Source organism: Lygodium microphyllum, chromosome 2 (assembly GCF_053477565.2).
Source record: "Lygodium microphyllum isolate KBCC chromosome 2, Lygodium_microphyllum_v1.1.10, whole genome shotgun sequence".
Lineage (NCBI taxonomy): Eukaryota > Viridiplantae > Streptophyta > Polypodiopsida > Schizaeales > Lygodiaceae > Lygodium > Lygodium microphyllum.
Window position 1 is genome coordinate 103,706,209 of NC_141136.1, and position 22,830 is coordinate 103,729,038.

Genomic DNA, 22,830 nt, shown 5'->3' on the forward strand with positions numbered 1-22,830 from the left:
ACTAGTGACCTTCTCATGCTCTTTTTGGCCTAGCCAATCCCACTCCTTCTTGACATCATTCTCAAAATCAGGAGGCAAGAACTAAGCATATAACTTCTTCTTGAACTTTTCCCAAGTCGTAGGTTTTGTTCCCTACAAAATGAGAGTCAACCACCAATTGCTAGTGGTGTCTTTCAAGTCCATGCCTACATGCCTGAGCTTGGACTTTTCTGAGAAATTACCATCAGAAAAAGCAACTTCAAATTTCCTGACAAAGGCTAACACCTTAGCAGGATCTCTTTTACTGGAGTAAGAGTCAAACTTTATGTCCTTATCATCAGACTTGAAAGTCTTAGTCTTCTTAAGCTTGCTCCTCTTATGGTCCCTCTTTGTTCGTTTGCGGATTGCACAAGACTTAGAACCAAGAGAGTAGGAACTAGAAGATGAGGAGGAGGAGGAGGAGGAACTTAAGTAATCAGGGGAGTAGCTGGTTGTTGAGGGAAATGACTTCCTCCTTATCCGCCTCACTTGAGGTAAGGTCTTTTTACTCTTCTTGACCCGAAAGTCCTTCTTTCTTCTAGGAAGCTTCTCAGCCAATTGGATGCTTTGCACTTTCACCATCAATTGGTGCAATGGTGTGTTTCCTCCAGTATCATCATCTTTTGGGGGATCCGGTCCTTCATAAGTAGGTTCTTCCCTTGCCCTTAAGTTGTCAATCAATTGAGTACTTCGGGAATCTCCAACAAGCTACGATACTCTATCAATTGAGCCTATAATTGCTCACTTGTAGACATTTCATCAATTGCCATCTTTACCTTCTTCTTGCAAGGATCACCTTTACTTTGAGAAAAGAAAAGAGACCTGCTCTAATACCATTGTTACAAGATCCGAGATACACACTCGACCTTCTTATATACTTAAAAGACATATGGTGAATATTATGTTGGCACAGAGAGAGAAACAATGAGAGAAAAGAAAGATGTAGAGAGAAAGAGAGAGAGGTAGAGAGATTGACAACACACTAGGTATTGGAAGATGGGCTAGTCCTCCCCCTTATGGAGTTATATTATTGACAAGGAGCAAGCTCCTCCATTACACATAAACTAGTTCTTAACTTGTAGATCTTGGGAACAAGATCACGGTTCCTTGCACAGTATATAACTGGCTAACACTTACACAACTTGGAAGTTGGCATATTTTGATCCTTCTTGAGTCTCTCCTTCTCTCCTACACAATATGTATAGGGATCTCCTCTTGGAGCTTAATTTTAGCAAAGCTTCTGCAGTACTTGCACAACTTGAGGGTTGGCGAGCTTGAACTTACACAGATCCTTGCATGGTATACAACCGGCGAGCACTTGCACAACTCAGAAGTTGGTTCCTTTGATCTTCTTGATTTCTCTTCTTCTCTCCTACACAATATATGTAGGGTTCCCTTCTTGGTGCTTGATTTCAGCAGAGCTTTCGCAACACTTTGTGAGACTCGAACTGCCTTCTCTCCTCCTCTTGCATACATGCAAAGTGATGCTTCCTTCACCTCCTCCACACCCAAGGAGAGCCTCCCTTTTATAGGCTCCAAGAGCTTCTCTTCTTGGAGAGAGACTTGAGTGCCAAGATTGGAAAGGTTGATATTCATGCAAGATGTGGCTATTCCAAGACCTACTCTACAGCACCAATTTTGGAATATCTCTCTATGCATTGCTCAGATGGGAAAAGGTCCAACACAAAAGTTGTAAATCTCACAATTTCTGATAAAGCAAGTGGGCCGTTTTTAGAGATTGGCTTTCTATCGCGAGATATTTTAAAAATGGATCCACCATGTCTATTTTAAGAAAAGCAAATTTTTAAACTCTACTCTTAACTTATGGTCCATGCAACCACCTTGAGCCATAGATAAGGAGAGTTCATTAGATTGCCTTGGGCTTCAACCTTAAGATTGACTTCCACACAAAAGCTTGTGTCATCTTAGACCTTAGAAAGAGAAAATTACTCCTCTCCTCACTTCCAGAGGATCACATCTCTCGTCTTTCTTAGTGAGAGAATTACATCTCTTGTTTTTCTTAGTGAAAGAATTACTTCTCTCCTTAATTTATTAAGAGAGAAAAGACCTTAAACCTTGAATTGTAAGGGAGAGGATGACCCCAAATGAATGCAATGCTCATTACACACAAGTAAATGTTCCCAGGCATCCCCAGATGCACACATAAATACATATACACAATGCTAATGCACTTCCTCTTCTTAGAACTCAATCCATCTTCATTTATGTGTAACTCCCTGGTTCTTGTGTACACTCTTACACTTGGCAGACACTTCCTTCCCCCTTCATAACTTGTACCACCTATACCAGATATCCCCGTCACAGTGCTCTGATCACCCCATTAAGTGATGCACTAGGAATACTGGTCTCTAAATGGTCTCATGGCCATGCAAGATCATCATCAACACTTAATTAATTTATTGACGTTAATTTACTAAATAGAGAATGCATAATAAGCAACCAATTTAGTGACAACAATAGTCCTCCATGTGGACCAATTTGACAATGCTAGTGTGAAAGAGTTTGCAAACTTGTTCGAGTGTTTTCCAATGTGAATGCGCTCAATTGGGATAAGGTATAAAGCTTAGAAAGAGTTTAATAGTGGAAGGGGGGAGCTTAAGATCCAAACTAGTAGCATTTTTTCATGCGGTCCTTGAATATGTTCAAGATGAGGTCATATCTATCAGAAAACATATTTGCAGCAAGGTGATTGATTTTGGGGCCCCTAAAGTTTCATCATTTAAGCTATGGATGAAGAAAAAATCAATCTCTTCTCTCCTCTATTATAGACTTTGACTCCCTACTTAAAGGCCCTACTTGAGCCCCCTCTTCAACCCCCTTATGGCAAGTAGTCACCCTACTTACAAATGGCGAGCTACGCCCCACTTAAATGGGCCATGTGCTTACATTTATTGAAAGCATGTATACCAAAATCCCATTCTGAGCATCCAAAGCCAAGGTGTTATGCTTCAATTCTAGCCACTAATCGCTACCCGATGTAGCCAAATTAGGCTATGGTAGCCCTCAAATCAAGCATTAATGGCTCCTCAAGTTGGAACAATTGTATGACTTAGATGTAGATCTCGGTAATGAGAATAGCATCTCTTTCAAAATGCAAACATCGATAATGAATAATTACAAGAGAAGCTTGAATCCTCGACATCTTGATGACAAAGCTTGACTCCTCACACTCCTCGCTCCAAGCATGGGCTCCCACAAGAGAAGGAAGCAATGGTGGGATGCGAGGTTGAAGCTATGGGTTGAGAGAGAGAGAGAGAGAGAGAGAGAGAGAGAGAGAGAGAGAGAGAGAGAGAGAGAGAGAGAGAGAGAGAGAGAGAGAGAGAGAGAGAGAGAGAGAGAGAGAGAGAGAGAGAGAGAGAGAGAGAGAGAGAGAGAGAGAGAGAGAGAGAGAGAGAGAGAGAGAGAGAGAGAGAGAGTTTACTAGGTACAATGAATGGTACTCTTATCCTTCACTATCTTCACTTATATATGAATGTACAATGTGTGCATTTACAAGGGTGCTCACTTGGCTATTAGCCATTGGATTTTACCCCAACAATACATAGGTGGAAGAATAGAAAGCCAACCCACATAGACACCCAACTAGGCTAGAGGGTTAGACCTCCCCTAAAAGAGCATCTACAGTAATGTTTAGAAGGTGAAGAGAAGGCAAGCTACCTCATGGTAGTCAAGTTTTGAGCTTTAAGGCATCCAAGTTCTCATGACACTAAATAAGCATTCATTCTCACATTTGCTCTTTCTCTTCTTTCCCATCATTGTCTCTAAAGTGCAATAAGCTATCAAGTACAATTGTAAGTTGGTAGGGTAGTGCAAGGATTATGGCTTGCCATATCAATAGTGGTAGGCTTATCCCCACCACTAGCCATGTTGACAAATGTTGTGCCACCACTAGTCACATGGCACCACAATCTTGCCACTATAGAGACCACAATGCCCATGCACTAGCCATTAAGATTAAGTTTGCAAAATAAGAAAAATGGACAAAACATAGAGAGCATTTGATAAGCTCTAAGGCAATGCAAATGTTTGTCATGTGCATGTAGTGTCTACTTGAGAGCACACTCTCATTTAAAGATCTATGGTTCCACTCTACAAAAACCAAGCAAAATCAAGATGTTGAAGCCTTTAGCACATGGATGATCACACACACACCAAATGTAAATGTTTCACAACAAAAAAATGTAAAAGTGGGTAAGCAAAAACTCACATAGAACTCAAAATGCAAATTTAGAGAGCAAAGCACAATAACATACGAGAGAGAGAGAGAGAGAGAGAGAGAGAGAGAGAGAGAGAGAGAGCACAAATATCATGAATGTATTATTTTGATAATTTTCGAGTGTGACTTCTAGACATGGATATAAAATTCTTCAAACATGAACTTTGCAAATGAGTAGGAAAGATTTTCCCAATAACTATCCAAGCATCCTTAAACATCTATCCATATCACAAACCATGTTCATGTCACTCTTCAAACCCTAAATGAGCTTTGATTTTAGATGTGTATCGTAACATTTTCTACAGTTTGTATACTTCATGGAAAACTCTAAAAGACTGAACGGGCATGCTACTGTACATAATTGAACACTCCATAGGCCTTTCCTTATGTCTCTAATGCACCATGCACCATGTGCATATATGTCGAATGGGAGACCAAGAATATGCCAACTATATGCATGAATAGTTGCATACATATTGAGCATCATATTGATTAGCTCATAATTTTGTTACACAGGTGAATTGAGCCCCAATCATCAAGTGTTTATTGAATGAGTATACTTGAACTTTGATGTTTAGATGAATGTGGGAGACCAAAAGGTGTTGATCTTTGCAACCTACAACACTAAATGAATGTCAAAAAGCTAGACAAAACACATGGAGAAATTGCACAAGAGACAAGGAAAATATAGTCATATCAAACACTTTTTGACTTTACATTGGTTTTTTCCTAATCAATATAACATCATATTATAAGGAAAGTGAATTTATTTGAAATGATTTACTATACATGTAACCTTTTAGTTTCCATACAAATTTTGATAGAAAAAGTTGGTGGAGATGGTTTAAAAGCATATTGTTAGTGCTTCCCAAGGTTTAGACATATAGCATTTACATTAGTTGGGGGTTTAGAACATGGAAACATCTAACAACCATTCTTCCTTCCTATTCTTGTCATAGATTATTTGAGCATAAGATGTTTCTTGATATCTATGCGCATAACCTTTCCACAAAGAAAGTTGAATTTTCACACTGTTTTGCCACATAGTGAATTGGGATCTAAAGTTTTTGGGATAGTTTTGAAAACTAGGAGGTTTATGTGAAACACGTAGCAATGCGAGATTTCCCTGGGCATTATTATGGAAGAAAAGAAAATGCTAGTAATCTTTAGAGGGATGTTGACGTACCATGAGTTTTGTAAAGAATTTCCATGGGCATAATTATGGAAGAAAAGAAAATGCTAGTAATCTTTAGAGGGATGTTGACGTACCATGAGTTTTATAAAGCAAAATTTTCACCCACTTGTATGCCTCATACATTGTGTTCAATTGTTAGATCCCCACTTACACAGTGGTTATTATCAAATAGATATTTCCTTGATCCATGAAACAATTGCATATTGTGACACAGAAACTCTTAAAGAGCATGGAAACTTGCATCAATACATTCCTATGCCATTACCTAGCACCTTTAAATTCCACATGAATAATGCATAGGGGAGTACCTTTGACTTCTAAGACTAAGATTATGTATGGAAAGCTTACAAGACACTCAAGTAGCCAATGAAGTTGATGTGAAGAATCATCTTTACCTTTGTTCATGAATTGAATGCAACATTGAAAGTTTGGGAATTCATGCCTTCCTCCACTCATACAACATCATGTAATGAAAATCTTGATGACTTCATGGTTGTAAAAAGATTTCAACTTTATGGGGTGCTCTAATCATCTTTAAGTCGATTCAAGCATCAAGTAATATACTTTGTTCTTCTATGTAGGAAATAAAATCTTGAGGGTACATCAAAACAATATTGTTACAAATGTGCAAAGCAAATGCTTAAGATCAATTGTTGTTCCAAAGTCCATAAACCATTAATATCTTTCTTTTTCAGACAATTATACCCTTAATCAAAGTCCATAAACCATTAATATCTTTCTTTTTCAGAAAATTATACCCTTAAGCCTTGTTAGAATGTGCAGAATTCTTTACTATTTCTCCATGCTTGAAAGTTGATTCATTTGAATAACTAATAGTAGAGAAAATATATATTTACATCATTTTAAAGATCTTATAATACAACACCAAATGGTTTGGGGGGCAGAACATTTTGAAGCATATTGAAAGTCGAAAGGGTTGTGATGATCTCTTTTCTTGTCTTGTTTAAGGGTGCACAAATCCCATAAGTGTGGCACCAAACATATAGCATAAACTCCTTTGTCAAGTAATTATGTCCAACTAAGATACAACTTTCTTTTAAGCTTCCATGATGGAGCGGCTTTAGAAAATTGGAAATATGTAATTAAACATATTGTTGTATCCATCACATGCACCCATGCCTAGTCATCATTGTGCTCATGAGATGCATGGTGTAGTAGTAAAAGCTCACCTTACTAGTGGTAAATGGATTTCTTATCTTGAAAGGTTATTGTGGCCTAGAAAGTTTAAGGTTCTTAGTTTTTCTCCTTCTCTTCTAGGGATACACATCCATGAATGTGACGCCTAATCTATAATACACCTCCATGGTAAAAGACTATCCAATTAAATGTATGGCCAACCTCAAAAAACGAGTAAAAGTCTCTTTCGAGCTCCCATATTGTAATGGGTCTAGGAAAGCAAAGTTGTTCAAATTTATGGTCCATGTGTCACATAGCAACAAATGGAAATGTGCTCGAAAATCTACCGCAGACTTACATCTTCTGGAGGGCTGTTAGAAAACCTTCACTAGGGATGGGGATGTTGAGATGACAATGTCAAAAATGACTTAGCAGTCTCAGTCTAGCCAAACGGACTCCCTTCTTTTCAAAGTGTGGACTCACTTAGCAAAGACACGTTTGGGCATTTCAAAGCTCATGGCCTTCAACATACATGGTTGAAATTTTGGCCAAGACTCGAGAGAGTTCGGTGCAACAACCCTAAAGGAAAGTTTTTGCCTGGCATATTTTCTATAATATGTTGTGGTGGAAAAAAATGGCCATAATGGAAGAAAGATTATGGTCCTATCAATCAAAAAGGGTGATGGGCCAATGCCATAGACCCCAAGGTATGGTGCAATTAAGGTTAATCCATTAATGATGGATTAAGGAAGAGAATTGGAATTTGGAATATGTTTAATTATTAATTAAGGTGGGAGACAGATATGGTGTCATTAATTAATTTTAAATGGAAGGGTGTTTAATTATTAATTAAGGTGGGAGACAGATATGGTGTGATTAATTGATTTAAAGGGAAGGGCCATTAATGATTGAAGGAGCATTTCCCTTTTAAGGGAGGGTGCACTTGTGCGAGTGTGTGAGTGAGTGAGAAGACGAATTAACGACGCTGTTGTGTGTATCGTCTTCTCCTTCTCCTTCTTCATATTCGGCTTCTGTCAGGGCCAAGAAAGAAGGAGAGCGCGAGACAGCAGGCCCTTGGCTTTCTTTCTCTCTCTGGTGGCGACGATGATGCCATACTTATGATGATGATGATGATGATGAGTATACTGCCGCAGAGCTTCCCTGATTTGATGAGAAGTCCCTTTCATTGCAGTTCACGGGCTTCCCCCGCCCCTCTCCAAACCCTAGCCCCTGTATCATGCCCCATACTGGCTCTGATCCCCTGTGGCAGCGCAACCTCGCCTCCCTCACGTCGCACCTGATGACGCCCCAGGCTGCTCACCCGAGCCTCCGCCCCTGCCCCTGATGACTTCGACCATGGACGCGTTCTAGGGTTCCCCCCAGCTCCTTCACCACGGGGTCCCTTTGCTGCGTGGCCGCAAGGCCACAGGAGTCGATCAGCCATGCCTGTGCCTATGGCCGCCACACTGATGGCGACACCTCGAATGCGCGAAGTGAGATTGAGTGGAGAGTTGGGGGTGTAGGAGTGACCCTACCTCTCCCATCGCCTGCGGTTTGGGAAGCAGGGGAAGAATGGGCCGGTGGTGACTCGAGGTCATCTACAGTCTCATCATCCCCATCAGTGAGCAGAGGTACAAGCAGAGTAGCAAACTTCAGCTCCTCACAACAGCACAGAAGCAGTGTGCCCTCTTTGGATTCAGGCAGCCCCGAGAGTTTATTCAGTGTTGCCAGTGCAGGTGGTGATAGTGCAGCCTCAGGTGTTGTGCTCACCCAACTATATTCTTTATTCTTTATAAACTTCGCTATATCACTACTGTAATCATTGCATTAGATCATTCCCCTTGTTTGTTCTTGTTATGATGAGGCTGTACAGGGGCATTCTGGCAATCCATTTCAAGAAAGATTTCCTTCATCTCAATCAGTAGTAAGGAGCTTGAGATCCACTGTCTATTTCATTGATCTGTTCTTTAACTAATATCATTTGATGCTGCATATCCTGTTTGCTAGCTCAAACTTATGCTTTTGTCAGTGTTAAAGTTAGGCACATACTTGCTTGGTGTAGCATTTTAGGTCAGAAGTTGAGTTATAGTTGCACCTAAGCCATTTTGTATAGTATCGAGCTGTTTTTTCCATTCCTACTAATTTGCATTTAGCTTGATTTGCAGTCTGGCTAATGAAACACTTAAGTCTTCTTGATGCTCTGATCAAGGCTATTGTAATGAGTTTTGAGGTGCAGGTAGTAGTATTTTTTAGATTGTGTGGCTGAAGCTCCTCAAAGTTTTTGTTTACTTTAGTATGGATTCTGTATAAGCTTCTCAATTTGCATTTTTCATACTGCAGGCCCTTCAGCAATCACCGCAGGTGTGGCATCTGCAAAGGAGGTCTGTTTTTCTTTCTAGTACATTCAGATAAACCAGCTGCTTTTCATGTTCTATGTTGAAACCTGTTGTCCCAAGTGTGATGAAGCATGACAATGTCTTATTTTTATGATGTCAGGTTGCTGTCCAGCCAGGGATCTCTTTGTTCCGTGACAAAGGAGGGGCCAGATCATGTAGATATATAAGGGACTTCCCATCAACAACAGGGAATAATGGAGACTCGTCATTTTATCGAAATTTTAGTGGAACTTTTCCCTCATTGTCAAAGTTGGGTTCAAGGCGCCTCTTTGGTAGGCAGAACTCTGATGGCCATACATTGTCTCAATCTGCAGGAGATAGCAGTCACTCTTCTCAATCTACACAGAAACGTCGTGGCAAGCAAGTTGCCAATACAGACTGGTCAATGCAGGCATTCTCTAAACTTGTGGCTTCCTCACGGAAAGAGGCTGCTCAGTGGTCAGACAGCAGTTATCTAGTTGGAGATGGTGTACCACTATCACTTGAAAGACTAGGGGTTGAATGCTCACATAATGTTCCACAGAGCTCTCTGAATGAACCTCCTGAGGAGCCACGCAAGTGTGCTCTCTGTAGCAGGTGGTTAGCTCATAGATCACCTTGGAGCACTCAGGGAGTGCTTAACAACAATGATTTCCCTGTTGTTGGTGTGCTTGTGTGTGGCCATGTTTACCACGCAGATTGTTTGGAGAAAGTGGTTCCTGATACTCACAGACATGACCCACCTTGTCCGTACTGTGATAAAGCCAAAATGGTTGATATGAGGTTGCAAGTGCTCTCTGCATCAGGGAGTACAAAAGAGTCCAATAGTGCTCACAAAAGTAGGTTTTCCATACTTGGCCCTCAGTTCCGCAAAAAATCTTCTAGTGTAAATTTATCTTCCTCTGTCATGTGTGATGACAGCAAGGGGGCAGTCAGCACATCCAGTTCATCAAAAGATAGGGGTTATATTGCCAGATCATTTTCTAAGAAGCAGTTCATGTTCTTTGGTAAGCCTAGCAAAGAGTCAACTGTACAGATTCCAGGACCAAGGAAGCCTGCCTCTGTGGCACAGGTATCTCCTGAGAACCAGCCATAGATAATTGATCATAGGTGGCAGGGGTAGTGCTTGCATCCATATTTTAGTGGGCAAGAGGTGTAAAGAAGAACATTCTGTGAACAACCTATGAACAGCCAAGTTGAAAGGAAACAGCTGTATGCCCTGTATAAGTTCAGGAAAATGTGTACACCTGCAGGTAAAGTCCAGCCAATTGGTAATTGACAATGGTCCTGGTTTGGACTGAAACAATCATGTAAAGCTTTCAAATATAAACCCAAATTCTACTCCTAAATTCTCATGGCCATGATAGGCCAAAAGATCAGCAATGCTGTGCCATCTTTGGAAGATGATGGACAAAGTCAAAATGCCATTTTGTAAGTTGGTGGTATGTGATTCATGCCCAGTATGTCTTTTGTATATGTTATGTGATCAGAACGTTGTTTTCCTGAAAAATAACGAGCATTGTGCTCTTTTTTGTTTGTGCCTCGAAGTCATTTTCTGTTACAAGTTGCTGTGGTGTAAAACTCTCCAATCTATATTAACACTAACGCATGCTCCATATTTCTGCTGTCGTTACTGCTGATTGTTACTATACTTCATTTACATATGTGCTTAGGTGGTTTTGTGCCCCCAGCTGATTTTTAAATTTGGTGTGGGATAATGGAAAGTCCACCATTCTATGTACGAGGACATTATCTGCAATTTCTTGGAGCATAACCTTTTTGATAGATTTTTGCCTGAGCCCTTATCTAGTAGTTTCTGCTAATGTTCATTGGAATGTGCGACCTGGTATTCACCTCTCAGTTTTGCTTACTATATCGTTTACTTTGTACTTATTCAATTAATGGCAATTCCTCCTCAAGTCTGGCCGTGCTCGTCTGAACTTTTAGTCTCCTTTCTTTTTGCAATTTTTGTTAATGCGAACTCCTTTATTCTTTGAGGCAGGGAGAAACTGCTTCAATGTGAAGGATCATCTTGTATCTTAACACTCAGAGAATCAGTTGTTGCTGATGCATTAGCTTAAATGACAGACAATCAAGTGTTGATTGCTACAATGGTTAACGAGAGTTCAGATTACTTTGCCAGATTAAAATGATTGGAAAGTTGCTTGCCTGTGCAAACCTCCATGTTTCAAAGTTAGATCAATTTCCATTATGACATGATTGATGAAAGCACATTTTTACCTAATTTTCATAAGCTCCAAGAAAATTTGTCTCAAGTACTTGCAAACAATGCAAGGAAACTTTGCAGCACAGACCTCTTATATCCAAAAGTTAGATTGCCTCCTCTTCGCTCTTTTAGTTTCTCCTAACAACCCTATGCTGTGTAACTTGTTGCGGGAAGTTGAGCTATACCTTAAAAGTTGAGGAAGCCTAGATAAGGTTTAGGCTTTCAAAGTATAATTGAAATCAAAGGGAGGTTGAGGGAGTTTGCTGTCTACCTTCTACTTCAATGCCTTCGAAAAGAAAGAAAAGAGAACATATCAACTACATCAAAGCTTCAAATTGTATGAAGCTTACTAGTGATGAAGAGAGATCTTGGATGCTTTTCACGGTTGCCACTTGGCAATGATTGTTGGACAAGCTTTTGCTAAAGCTTGTGGCTATGAAGAAAAGATAAATTATTTCTTTGAGGGCTTCATTACTAAGTTGATGTATGTTGAAGCTAAAGTGTTGTAAGAGCCTTTCACTAAAGGTCAAGTGGACCACAAATCTATGACAAGGATGGTTTGCTACTGGTAGATGATTCTAAGAGCGTTCATGATAATTGTGGGTGGGATTAGACCTATTCTTGAATAATTATTCCAGAAGGGTGAAGTGAACTAGAGCTTGATTAAACTCATTTCCAAGGTGTCATTGAAAGATTGAAGATAGGCTATGAAGGCCTTTAACGACGTTCAATCTATGTTATGAGATAATGGCCAAAGCAATTGCATTAAGTGTGCGGGGCAGAGTGACCCGATGAAGGGTTTCATATATGCGACCTTGTGTGAGCACTATAAAAGCCATGGTGACGTAAACTCCGTGGCCGTTTGGGGTCAATGTCAAAGTGGACTACTGTGATGCATCCATGCTATGCTGTGTTGCAGTATTGTATTGTGTTGAGGTGCTGCGTCATGTTATGGTCGTGGGGGTGGCTCCTAGCTTGAAGGGGGAGTCGTGGCGTGCTGTGCCGTGTCGTGTTATGGTGGACTGATGTGATGCATCAATGCTATGCTGTGTTATGGTATTGTATTGTGTTGAGGTGCTGTGTCATGTTATGGTCTTGGGGGTGGCTCCTAGCTTGAAGGAGGAGTCGTGACGTGCTGTGCCGTGTCATGTTATGGTGCTGTGCCATGTTATGGTGTTGTGTTGAGATGGTCTGCGGCATGACATGCAAGGTCAGGACCTAGGGGGATCTGTGACACTAATTGTTATGCTTTTGCAAATCATTTCCTTAAGGGGAGAGAGGTATATGCAAGCGTCGTGACAATTGCATATACATCTGCCATTTTTGAAAATGATTGCTCAGATAAGTAAAAATCAACGCTGAAAGAATAGTTTAGTCCAATGTAATGAACTAAAGCTTTTTTTTTTTTTTTTGGTTTGTTTGTTTTGTGCTTGTACTGTTGTCCCAATTTTTCGATGTTGCCATCTTACTTCGACATCAGCCAACAGAAGTACCCAAGTTTGGCAGCTTGGCAATGAAAGTGAGGTTGGATTAGTAGAGCCAGCAGTCTTGTCCTCTAACCCTTTTTCCATGGCTGTCGGCCACCATGAAACATCCCAGCCTGATCAATGCAGGAATCAGCCCCATTTGATCGACGCAGGGACAGGTCCATTGGAGGGAGAAGAATAAGATGACGCTACCTGCACACATAGAGGGAGGGTGGGTGGGGGTGTGTTTGTGTGTGAGTGATTTGCATACCTGTGTAACAAAACAAAGTAGGAGATGCCTCGAGTTCCCCAAGGCCTCTCGCCCCTCACCAATCCCCTGCCCTCTGTGTTTCCTCATCTCTAGATCGCTCCCCTGCCCCACGGCTGAACTATACCCTCTGCTCCAAATCCTTGTAGATCACTGCCACCAGGGTTGTCCCTCTATGACGGACCTTTCCAACCTTTCCCTTCATTGTATCTTGTCTTGCTTCTCATTGCTTCTTGCGTCCCTCTCATCAGAGCTGTCGGATCGAGGAAGAAAAAGTCAGTAATGGAAGAGGTAGCCAAGGAGGCAATGAGGTTGTGCGAATACTGAGCAATAGTGATAGTTGCAAATGTGAAATTTGAAGAGAAGCAAGAGGGCGGGAGGGGTAGAGAGAGAGAGAGAGAGAGAGAGAGAGAGAGATATCAACATAGCTCCTGTTGTGTGATTATCAAAGTGCAGGAGAGTGCATGTCATGATAGCCCTCCATGTTTGGCCAGTGAGATGTTTTTGCCATTAAGTTGAAAGAACAGAGGTTGCAGTTCTTCTTGGTTTAACATAGAGCAAGGCCTTGGCATGATTCTCGTAGTTGTGGTGGCAATTTCGAAAAATCACTCGATAAAATATAGTATAGATATAGAAAAAAAGAAGATAAAATCTTTCTCAAGTTTGGAAAAAATTTGATGCTTTGGAAATAAAGGTTTGGTAAACCTTTCAATAACATGTAGCATAGATTGATTTGTATTTTCATGGAAAATGCAAGGTGCATGGATGAGTTTGGTCAAAACTATAGATTGGGTCTTTGTCTAATGGGCAAAGAATCACGATTGTCACACTTTGATCATAAGGTCTATGATCATATTAGCTAGGAATTCATTTTGCAAGCCCTTGAGGAGTTGGTTTTTGGCAAAGGGTTTTGTAAGCTGATAGCAATCCTCTCAAATGGTTTTGCATAAGTTAGCAGTACTTGTACACTCTAAAAGCCTTTTGTTATATGCAAGCCTATTCACAAACCATGTTCATTGGCACCTTTACTTTTTGCTATTGTTATAGATCCTCTTTTGAGAAAGATTGATTGAGTGATTCAAAAGATATGCCAGATTGGTTCAAAAGGGATGCGTGAAGCCTCTGGTGCTTCCTAAGGAGGGTTACTTTGTGTCACAATCTGGCACCAGAGGCTTTATGCATCCCTTTTGAACCAATCTGGCATATCTTTTGAATCACTCAGTCAATCGTTCTCAAAAGAGGATCTATCATTCAAAAGGGATGCGTGAAGCCTCTGGTGCTTCCTAGGGATGGTTACTTTGTGTCACAATCCTTTGTGTATGATAATTTTGACATAGTCAAGGCGAAGGATAGATGGATTTGTTGTTGGTTGTCTCTCAAGACTTCTTGAATATTTTCTGGTTACTACTTGTAGAAAATGTGGGATTCTTTATGTGGGTCTTGGTGACCCTCTAGATTGGGTTATTGATTATGGTTTGTGGGTGTTAAAAGAGGTCGAGGTTTTGGGATACCTTGGGTATCCTTTGGGCTTGGTGTTGACTTAGTCTTCAAGGTTCCAATGATTTATTTCCAAAGTAAAGGTTGAGGCACACAAGTGGAGCATAGAGAGTTTGGGGGGAGATTATTCATTATTAATTCCATGTTAGCTGCGGCAATTGGATTTATGCGGTTGTCTTTGCCTTCTCGGTGACTTGTTGGAATGAAAAGTCTTCTAATGATTTCTATGGTTGATTGGAGGCAAGCAACATTGGCACTCTATTGGATGGGATCTAGTGGTAGCTCAGAGGGATGAGAGTGGCCTTGGAATTAAGACATTGAAGGATAAGCTTGCAATGCTTTCTTTCTACCTATTGAAGAGGATTGAGGGCACATAGTTTTGGGCAACATTAATGAGGCATTTGATCTCTAGATGTAAATTGTTGAGGGAGAGATGGGATGGACCACAAGTTGGAGCAACCTCCTCTTCTATGGTCGCATCAAAGGTAGGATTATTGATTCAAAGGTGGTGTAGAGGATTGCTAGCAAATGGAAAGAGATAATAAAAAAGTTGAACAGTGTAGGAAATTTGATGGAAGAAGGGATCTTACTCTCCCATAGGTGACTTGGTTGGTTATGTGATGGTGCCTTTTATGATAATTTCCTACCTATCATGGCAATCCTCATCAAGCCAAAACCATGTTGGAGTTTGTGATGCTAAAGCAAGGTGGATGGGGGAGGTACTCACATTAGAAGGGAGGATTGGCCCACCTCTTTCAAACTCTAGCCTCTGAGCTTGCTTACGTGCTTCAAGATTGAGAAAGGGAGCCTATTAATAGAAGCCTCAAATAGAAGAGACTTTTAGTGTAGGGGAGGAAGGTGCATCTTCAAGAGCTATGAGTATTGGAGGAAGAGATACCCTAGAACTAAGTTGAAAACTTGGACAAGGAGAGACGGATTTGCCAAGCACACCATCACAAATAATTAACCTTGTGATTTGGAAGACCATTACGAACAAGTTTCCCAATCAGAAAAATTTATTGAAATAATGGAGAATGTCATTTATATAGGTTTTGGGTAGTCTACATGTAGAATTTATTCAACTCTTATTTTGGGAGTCTTGTGAACGTAAAAGGATTATGTAATGCACTTATGAAATGGGTTGAAGATATTGGTTTCTTTGGCAAGATAGGTGCAAATTGTGCTCTCTTTGGAGATTATGGTCACCTAAATGAAGCTATAGCAACCTTGTGGCATGTAATAAGAGCAATTGCTATTAGGTTTATATGATGTTGGGGGTAAAGGCGCCTTTGCCTAGCCACCCGTGTATTACTACAATGACAGTACCCGCCATTGCACACTACAGGTGGTGGGTGCCTATCACCGTCACTTTATTCTTTATTCTTTTAGTGACAATTTGAATAAAGGAAGGCTCGGTCATACATTGTGACTATTGGATTTCCCACATTGTGAGTCTCTCTCTCTTGCTCTTGCTTTCCCGCTATGGCTCTCCCGTGCAAGCTTTGATCATTCTTACCTTTCAACTGGTATCAAAGCATGGTTGCTTGAGCGTTCGAGCTTGGTCCTTGACTCCTTCAACATTCATTTGAATCCCTACACCATTGGTTCTCACTCTTGGCAGCCATATCCGACTCCTTCGAGCTCTGATCACTCCTTGGCTTCTTGAGCACCTACCCAGCCCATTTAGGCACCCTCAGGGCATTCCTTCAAAGGTATTGAAGCTCTCTTTTGTTATTTTACTTTAGTCCACAGGTTTTGTGAAGCATGGTAGCCATGTACTCTTGCTTCTTGTGATGTCTACTCTCTGTCGGTGACTTTGCCCCTTAAGAGGGAGCTCTTAGGGGTCCTTGACTACTCCCCCAACCTTGCCTTGACCTTGCCCAGCCCTTCCATAGGCCCCAGATTAGTTTGGGCCAACTTGAAGACCTGCAAAAAATTCGTTTTTTACTTTAGCCCTCCCTTGGCACTCATTGGCAGCTTGAAAATACTTCATTTGGCGCTTGGGAACATCCCCTTGATGCTCGACATTGGTGGTTATCATTGGCACTGATTTTGGACTAATTTACCTTAGTCCAGGACTGTTTTCCACGGTCCATAGGCAGCCACAAACAGTGTTACATTAGCACTTTATGTTTATGCTTGGTTGGCACTAACATTGATTGCTCGGTTGGTCTCAAATGTGCCATGAATGCTAGGGGAATCTATGCCTATGATGTGAGATGCTTTTGGGGCTAAATTTACTCAATCATTGACTATTTTACACTTTATGCTCATGCTACATAGCCATTTGATGTCCGATCATGTTTGGTTGGTGCCTATACATATGGAAAAGTATGCCTATGGTTTGTCTATGGTTTTGAGCTTGGATTGAGCCATTGTTTGCTTAGTTTTGGACGTTTATTTGCTACTAAAATATTTAGAGCTGAAGCTTATTTGCTTATGTTTGGATATGCCTATTGGATTTGGGCTATGTCTTGGATGTTATACATTGATGTAGTGACTCTCGGGGATCAACATGGAGCTTAAATTTGTTCTCGAATCATTGGTTGAGCTTGAGCTTGCTTTGCATAGCATTGGGATCTTCATCTTTGATGTACTTATAGTATGTACTTTGCTTATGTTTGACCGGTCTTAACATGCTTGGCCTATGCCACTACTACATGCCCGTTACATTGTTTGGAGTTGGGTACTTGATGTCTATGGATGCTATGTATGGATGCTACACGGCCTATATGCTCATGAGGTCTTATTAATGCTTGATATTTGATCTTCTAGCATTGGTGCTATCATATGCCCTTGTTGAGCTTCTTTGCTTGATATTTATGGCTTTGTTGCCAGTGGGAGTGTCTTGATACACTTGACACACATTGAGCAGGTGGTTTATGCTACTTGAGCATTCAGATAATTGAGACTGGGATCTTTACTTGGATGTTGCATGATTGATATGCCGCGGTCCTCATAGATGTACTTGGACTGATTTGGACTTTGGACTCATTGAGCATACACCTCTTTGTGTCACGTCTTGCCAGTGTTATGTACACTTTGCCCTATTACACCACAGGGGGTATGCCGGCTTATTGACGGATTCATTTGACATGCTTGGGTATTTGCTCGATGTCTGTATGATTGTCACATGTTGATTTATGCTCGCTTGATGCCGGTTATGCTTTGACAGTCTCAGTGGTTGACTTGGTACATTCATTTTACCTACAGTTTGCTCTCATTGAACCTGGTTGTAATTTATTACAGCAAGTAGTTATGCATGGAATGACGAGGAATTTTCATGCCGAATCATCTAGATTTTATGTACTTTTGATGATACTTGGTAGACAATATCATTAACTATCAGTTTGTGGTCATTTTGCCTTGGTTTTGGTGGTATTTTGGTTGTTTATAGCAGAAAACAACAAGCAGTTTTGAACTGTATGCACCATTTTGGACTGCAGTATGGCATCTTCTTCCATTGATAGTGCTATCTTCAATATCACTAAGCTTGATGGTACGAATTATGCCTATTGGAAGAGCCAAGTTTGGCTAGTATTAGTGCAAAATCTCAGATCAAGCCACTAAGGATGCATGGCGAGTAACGTGAAACTATGACTGATGACGAATGGGATGCACTTGATGAGTTATGCAAGTCCACCCTCATCTTGTCTCTCACTGAACATGTGCATTACAATGTGGTTGAGGAAGCACAGAGTGCTTGGCAGCTTTGGGATAAAATTGAGAACCTCTATGACAAGACAAGTCCAGCAAGTCAGATGTATTGAAGCAGCTTATGGACCTACGTATGAAGGAGAATATGACAATTATGCTCATTTGAGCCAATTCCATGCTATTCTTAAGAACTTGACTTTGGAGGGCATTATCTTTAATGATGAGGTTACTCCATTGTTTTTTCTTGGGACTCTGAGTGAGTCATGGGATGTATTTCGCACTGCTTATGTGCTCCTGCTACTATTTTGAACTTGCATGATGTAGAGAGTGCTTTTCTACAGGCAGAGATGGTAATGGAAAGAATAAACGTGGGTATAAACGTGACAGAGACTCGCAGAAGTCTAGGTCTAGGTCACGTGGTAAGTCACCAAGCAAGTCTCATGGGAGAAATACTAATGACATGTTATCATTGTGGCAAGAAGGGTCATATACGCCCACAGTGTCATGAGTTAGGCAATGAGAAGCACAAAGAGAAGGGGAAGGACAAAGTATAGGAAAAGTCCTCTGATCACATCATATATGTCTACAAAATCTAGTGTGAAAATCGAGAAGATACATACCATGCAGATTGATGACTTCAATAGGGAGTACATACTTGCAGCTAGTTCTTGTGATGCTACACCGTTGGTTATGTGCATGCTGTTCATCCTGAGTTTATTTGCAGGTTGAAGAAAGCCTTGTATGGCTTGAAGCAAGCACCTAGAGCATGGTCTGACAAGATAGGATAGTATCTTGTCACTATTGGCTTTCAGATTTCCAAGGCAGATTTCTCACTTTATGTGAGAAAAATAGAGAAAGGTATTATCCTGCTTGTCATTTATGTTGATGATTTGATTATGACAGGTGATAGTGATGAAGATATCCTTCATGTTCACTCTATGTATGCGCAGTGCTGGCTTTTGGATTTTGGTGCTTTATTTCATGTTACACCATGCCGTGAGTGGTTTCATTCCTATCGCACTGTTGCTGGTTTAGTTCGCTTGGGTGATGACAGGTCACTTGCTATTGTTGGCTAGGGGATGTACGATTGCAGTTCTCTACAGACAGTACTTTTTTGTTACAAGATGTACGTCAGGTACTTGCGCTTATACGCAGTCTTATGTTTGTAGGAAAGCTTGATGATGCTAGATTTCATGTTTCATTTGGGGATTCTGCCTGGAAGATCACCCATGGCAGACTTGTGCTTGCTAGAGGTGCCAAGGTTGGCAACCTCTATCCTCTTGTAGTTGATGGGTCCTCTATTGACCATGTTTTGTCGGTGAGTTCAATTCCACATGTATCTCTTTGGTATGCTCATTTGGGCCATATGTCCTTAAAGGGAATGAAAATATTTTCTAGTTTGCAACACTTACCGCCCCTTGACTATGCATGTTTTGATTCATGTGAGCATTGTCTTTATGGCAGATAGACCAAGAATACGCATAAGAAGTTTGGTAGGACACGCATGAGTGAGCCCTTGGCATTGGTACATTCAAATGCCTATGGGTCCATGCCCTGTTAGTCTATGGGTGGTGCAAAGTATTTTGTGACGTTTATTGACGATTTTTCACGTAAAGTTTGGGCTTATTCCATTAAAGCTCAAATCCGATGTCTTAGCTATGTTATTGAGGTGGCTTGCATTAATTGAAAACCAAACCGGTGGGCATAGGTTGAAATGCCTTAGGATTGACAATGGGGGAGAATATGTGTCACGTGCCTTTGAGCAGCTATGTGACGAGAGGGGTATTAAGCGTTAGTTGATCGCTCCCTATACCCCATTCCAGAATGGTTTGGCTGAGCGAATGAATAGAACCATCCAGGAGCATGTACGGAGTATGCTTAGCCCTGCAGGTCTACCATAGAGCTTTTGGGTTGAGACAGTTAGTACAGCTGTGCATGTCATCAATAGATCACCTTCCAGTGGTTTGGATTTTCAGGTTGCAGAGAAGGTATGGATTGGGAAACCTTCGTCCTATGCGCATCTATGTATCTTTGGAGGTGAGGCATTCTGCCATGTTTCCAAGGACAAGCGGACTAAGTTGGATCCTAAGAGTGTCAAATGCATTTTCCTTGGTTATGGAGATGTAGGCGAGATGGGTTACCGCCTCTAAGATCCGTAGGTGCGGAAAGTCATCCACAGCCATGATGTAGTCTTCCATGAAGACAAGATGCATTGGCATCATGAGAAGGTGGTAGAGATATGCATGGTTATATTCTAGGAGGAGCCGCGTGCTCCTGCACAACTAGTTGGAGAGTCTGTAGTAGCAGTTGATACACATGGCCAGGGTGTTGGACAGGCAATAGAGCCTGTAGTGAGACGGTCTACAAGAGCCAGACATCTACCTGATAGATTTGAGCCCTTGATGCATTATGTCTTGGTTACAGATGTAAGAGAGCCTCTCACCTATGATGAGGCTATGCGCAGGGGTGATAGTCACTCCTAGGAGAGGGCTATGCTGTCTGAGATGGACTCCCTGCATAAGAATATGACTTGGGATTTAGTTGCATTGCCTCATGGTAAGAAGGCTTTGACATGCAAATGGGTGTACAAGCTTAAAAGTACCCCTGGAAACCCCAAGTCGGTTTATAAGGCAAGACTTGTTCCTAAGGGTTTTAAACGAGAGCATGGAGTTGACTTTGATGAAGTCTTTTCTCGTGTGGTCAAGATGACCACCCTATGCTTGGTTTTGGCCTTAGTCTCGTAGCTTGACTTGGACATGTATCGGATGGATGTCAAGACTGCATTCTTGCATGGAGATTTGCATGATGAGATTTACATGGAGCAGCCCAAGGGCTTTGCAGAACCTGATAGGGAGCACCTAGTGTGCAAGTTGAAGAAAAGTCTTTATGGCTTGAAGCAGGCACCTAGGGAGTGATAATATAAGTTTCATGCCTTTATGCAATTACATGGCTACAACAGGAGTGCTATGGATTCATGTCTTTACACGAAGAAAGCCCGTGATGGGTCATTGCTTATTTTAGTACTTTATATGGATGATATGCTAATAGCAGGAAAAGCTCATGATGAGCTGGATGCTCTTAAATCTCAGCTGAAGAAGAGCTATTCTGGGTATGCACATTAAGCACAATAGGCATCAAGGACTAATCGACCTCTCAAAGAGGGAGTGCATTCATAAAGTCCTAGAGTGTTTCTGCATGCAGGATGTAAAGCCTATTGGCTGTCCATTACCTTCTTATGTGAAGGTCTCATAGACAGATTGTCCATAGACAAATGAGTAGAAGGCCGAGATAGCCAAGATCCCTTATGCATCGGCCGTGGGCAGTTTTGATTTATGCCATGACAGCCACTTGTTAAGATATTGCCTTTGCAGTTGGTGTTGTGGCACACTATATGGCTACACCTGGCAAGAAACATTGGGATGCCGTGAAGGGTATCATGAGATACTTGAAAGGCACAACAGATATGTGTATTTGCTATGGTAGCCAGGATACAGGAGTTGTGGGGTACACAAAATCTAATTATGCAGGACATGTAGATAGTAGGAAGTCCACTTCTAGCTATGTATTCACCTATGTTGGAGGTGCTATCTCTTGGATGTCTAGGGTTCAGAAGTGTACGGCTCTCTCTACCACTGAGACTGAGTATTTTGTAGCCAATGAGGCTTGCAAGGAGGCCATATGGTCGGGCCGTTTGGTTCATGACCTTGGGATTGATTGTATACCTATGCTACATTCGGATTCCATGAGTGCTATTCAGCTAGCCAAGGATCTGGTTTTCCATGCGAAGATGAAACACATTGAGATGAGGTATCACTTCATACGTGGGGTCATGGAGGACAAGTCTATTGACCTTATCAAGATCTCCACTGACGAAAATCTTGCAGATTTGCTCATGAAAATCCTCACTACTGAGTGCTTTGCCTTCTTTAGGAGATTGATGGGTGTTGGATGAGATGCCATTTTTTTTCATCCCGTTGTACATGTATACATTGTATTATAGTGAAAATGGTGGTGAGAGAAAGAGAGAGACAATGAGACAATGAGATGGAGAATGACTCAACACTTGTATTGCACACTTGCTTACACACTCTTACATTGGAATAGGTGAGAGTACACATATATATACAGTGAAGGTGTGGATATGATAGGTTCTCTTAGTGAAGTATCATCCACATGTTCTAGATCCATCTTATCTAGTTCTCTTAAATATCTAGATATTATCTTCCTAGATATTCTCTAAGTACATGTTCATATGAGTACATTCCAATATTCTAATATTCCCCCTCTCTAGAAAAGGTTAACAATATCTTCTAACATTCTTCCTTCCTTCTCAAAAGAAAATAGGATTTTCTTTTGCACTACAAGGACTTTCTACCAATCATTTTGGCAACAAGAGAAGTAAGATTACAATGATGACTATAGCATGAGACCTTGTTGTTGCAAAAGGTATACATCAATCTTTGCTTGCAATGATTTAAGGGATGTAAGCTGATGATGAAGATCTTTGGGATTTGGTTGGTGGATACCTTGATGAAGAGCCAATCACCATATAAGTTTGCTTCATGATAGACTTGATAAGAGATGGGCTCATCATATAAATAGATGTTATATTCCAATTGGAGCTTGATAGCTGTGGAGTAAAACAACAATGAGAGCATGTTTGTCGATGGAAATATGATCCCAATGTCACTAGATACCATAATAAGATAGAGATTAATAAGGTGCTTGTGACATGATCTTTGGAAAGGTTGTT

At 41.1% G+C, this 22,830-nt stretch overlaps 1 protein-coding gene across 1 annotated transcript; it reads left to right on the forward strand.

Annotated features, from left to right (window-relative positions):
* Positions 1–7,935: 7,935 nt before the first annotated feature.
* Positions 7,936–10,498, forward strand: LOC148040118 (uncharacterized; the record flags this gene model as incomplete). Its single annotated transcript, XM_087663039.1, has 3 exons — positions 7,936–8,344; positions 8,928–8,968; positions 9,084–10,498. Coding segments are annotated over 3 exons (1,425 nt in total), but the record flags the coding sequence as incomplete, so codon positions are not given.
* Between the last annotated feature and the right edge of the window lie 12,332 nt (positions 10,499–22,830).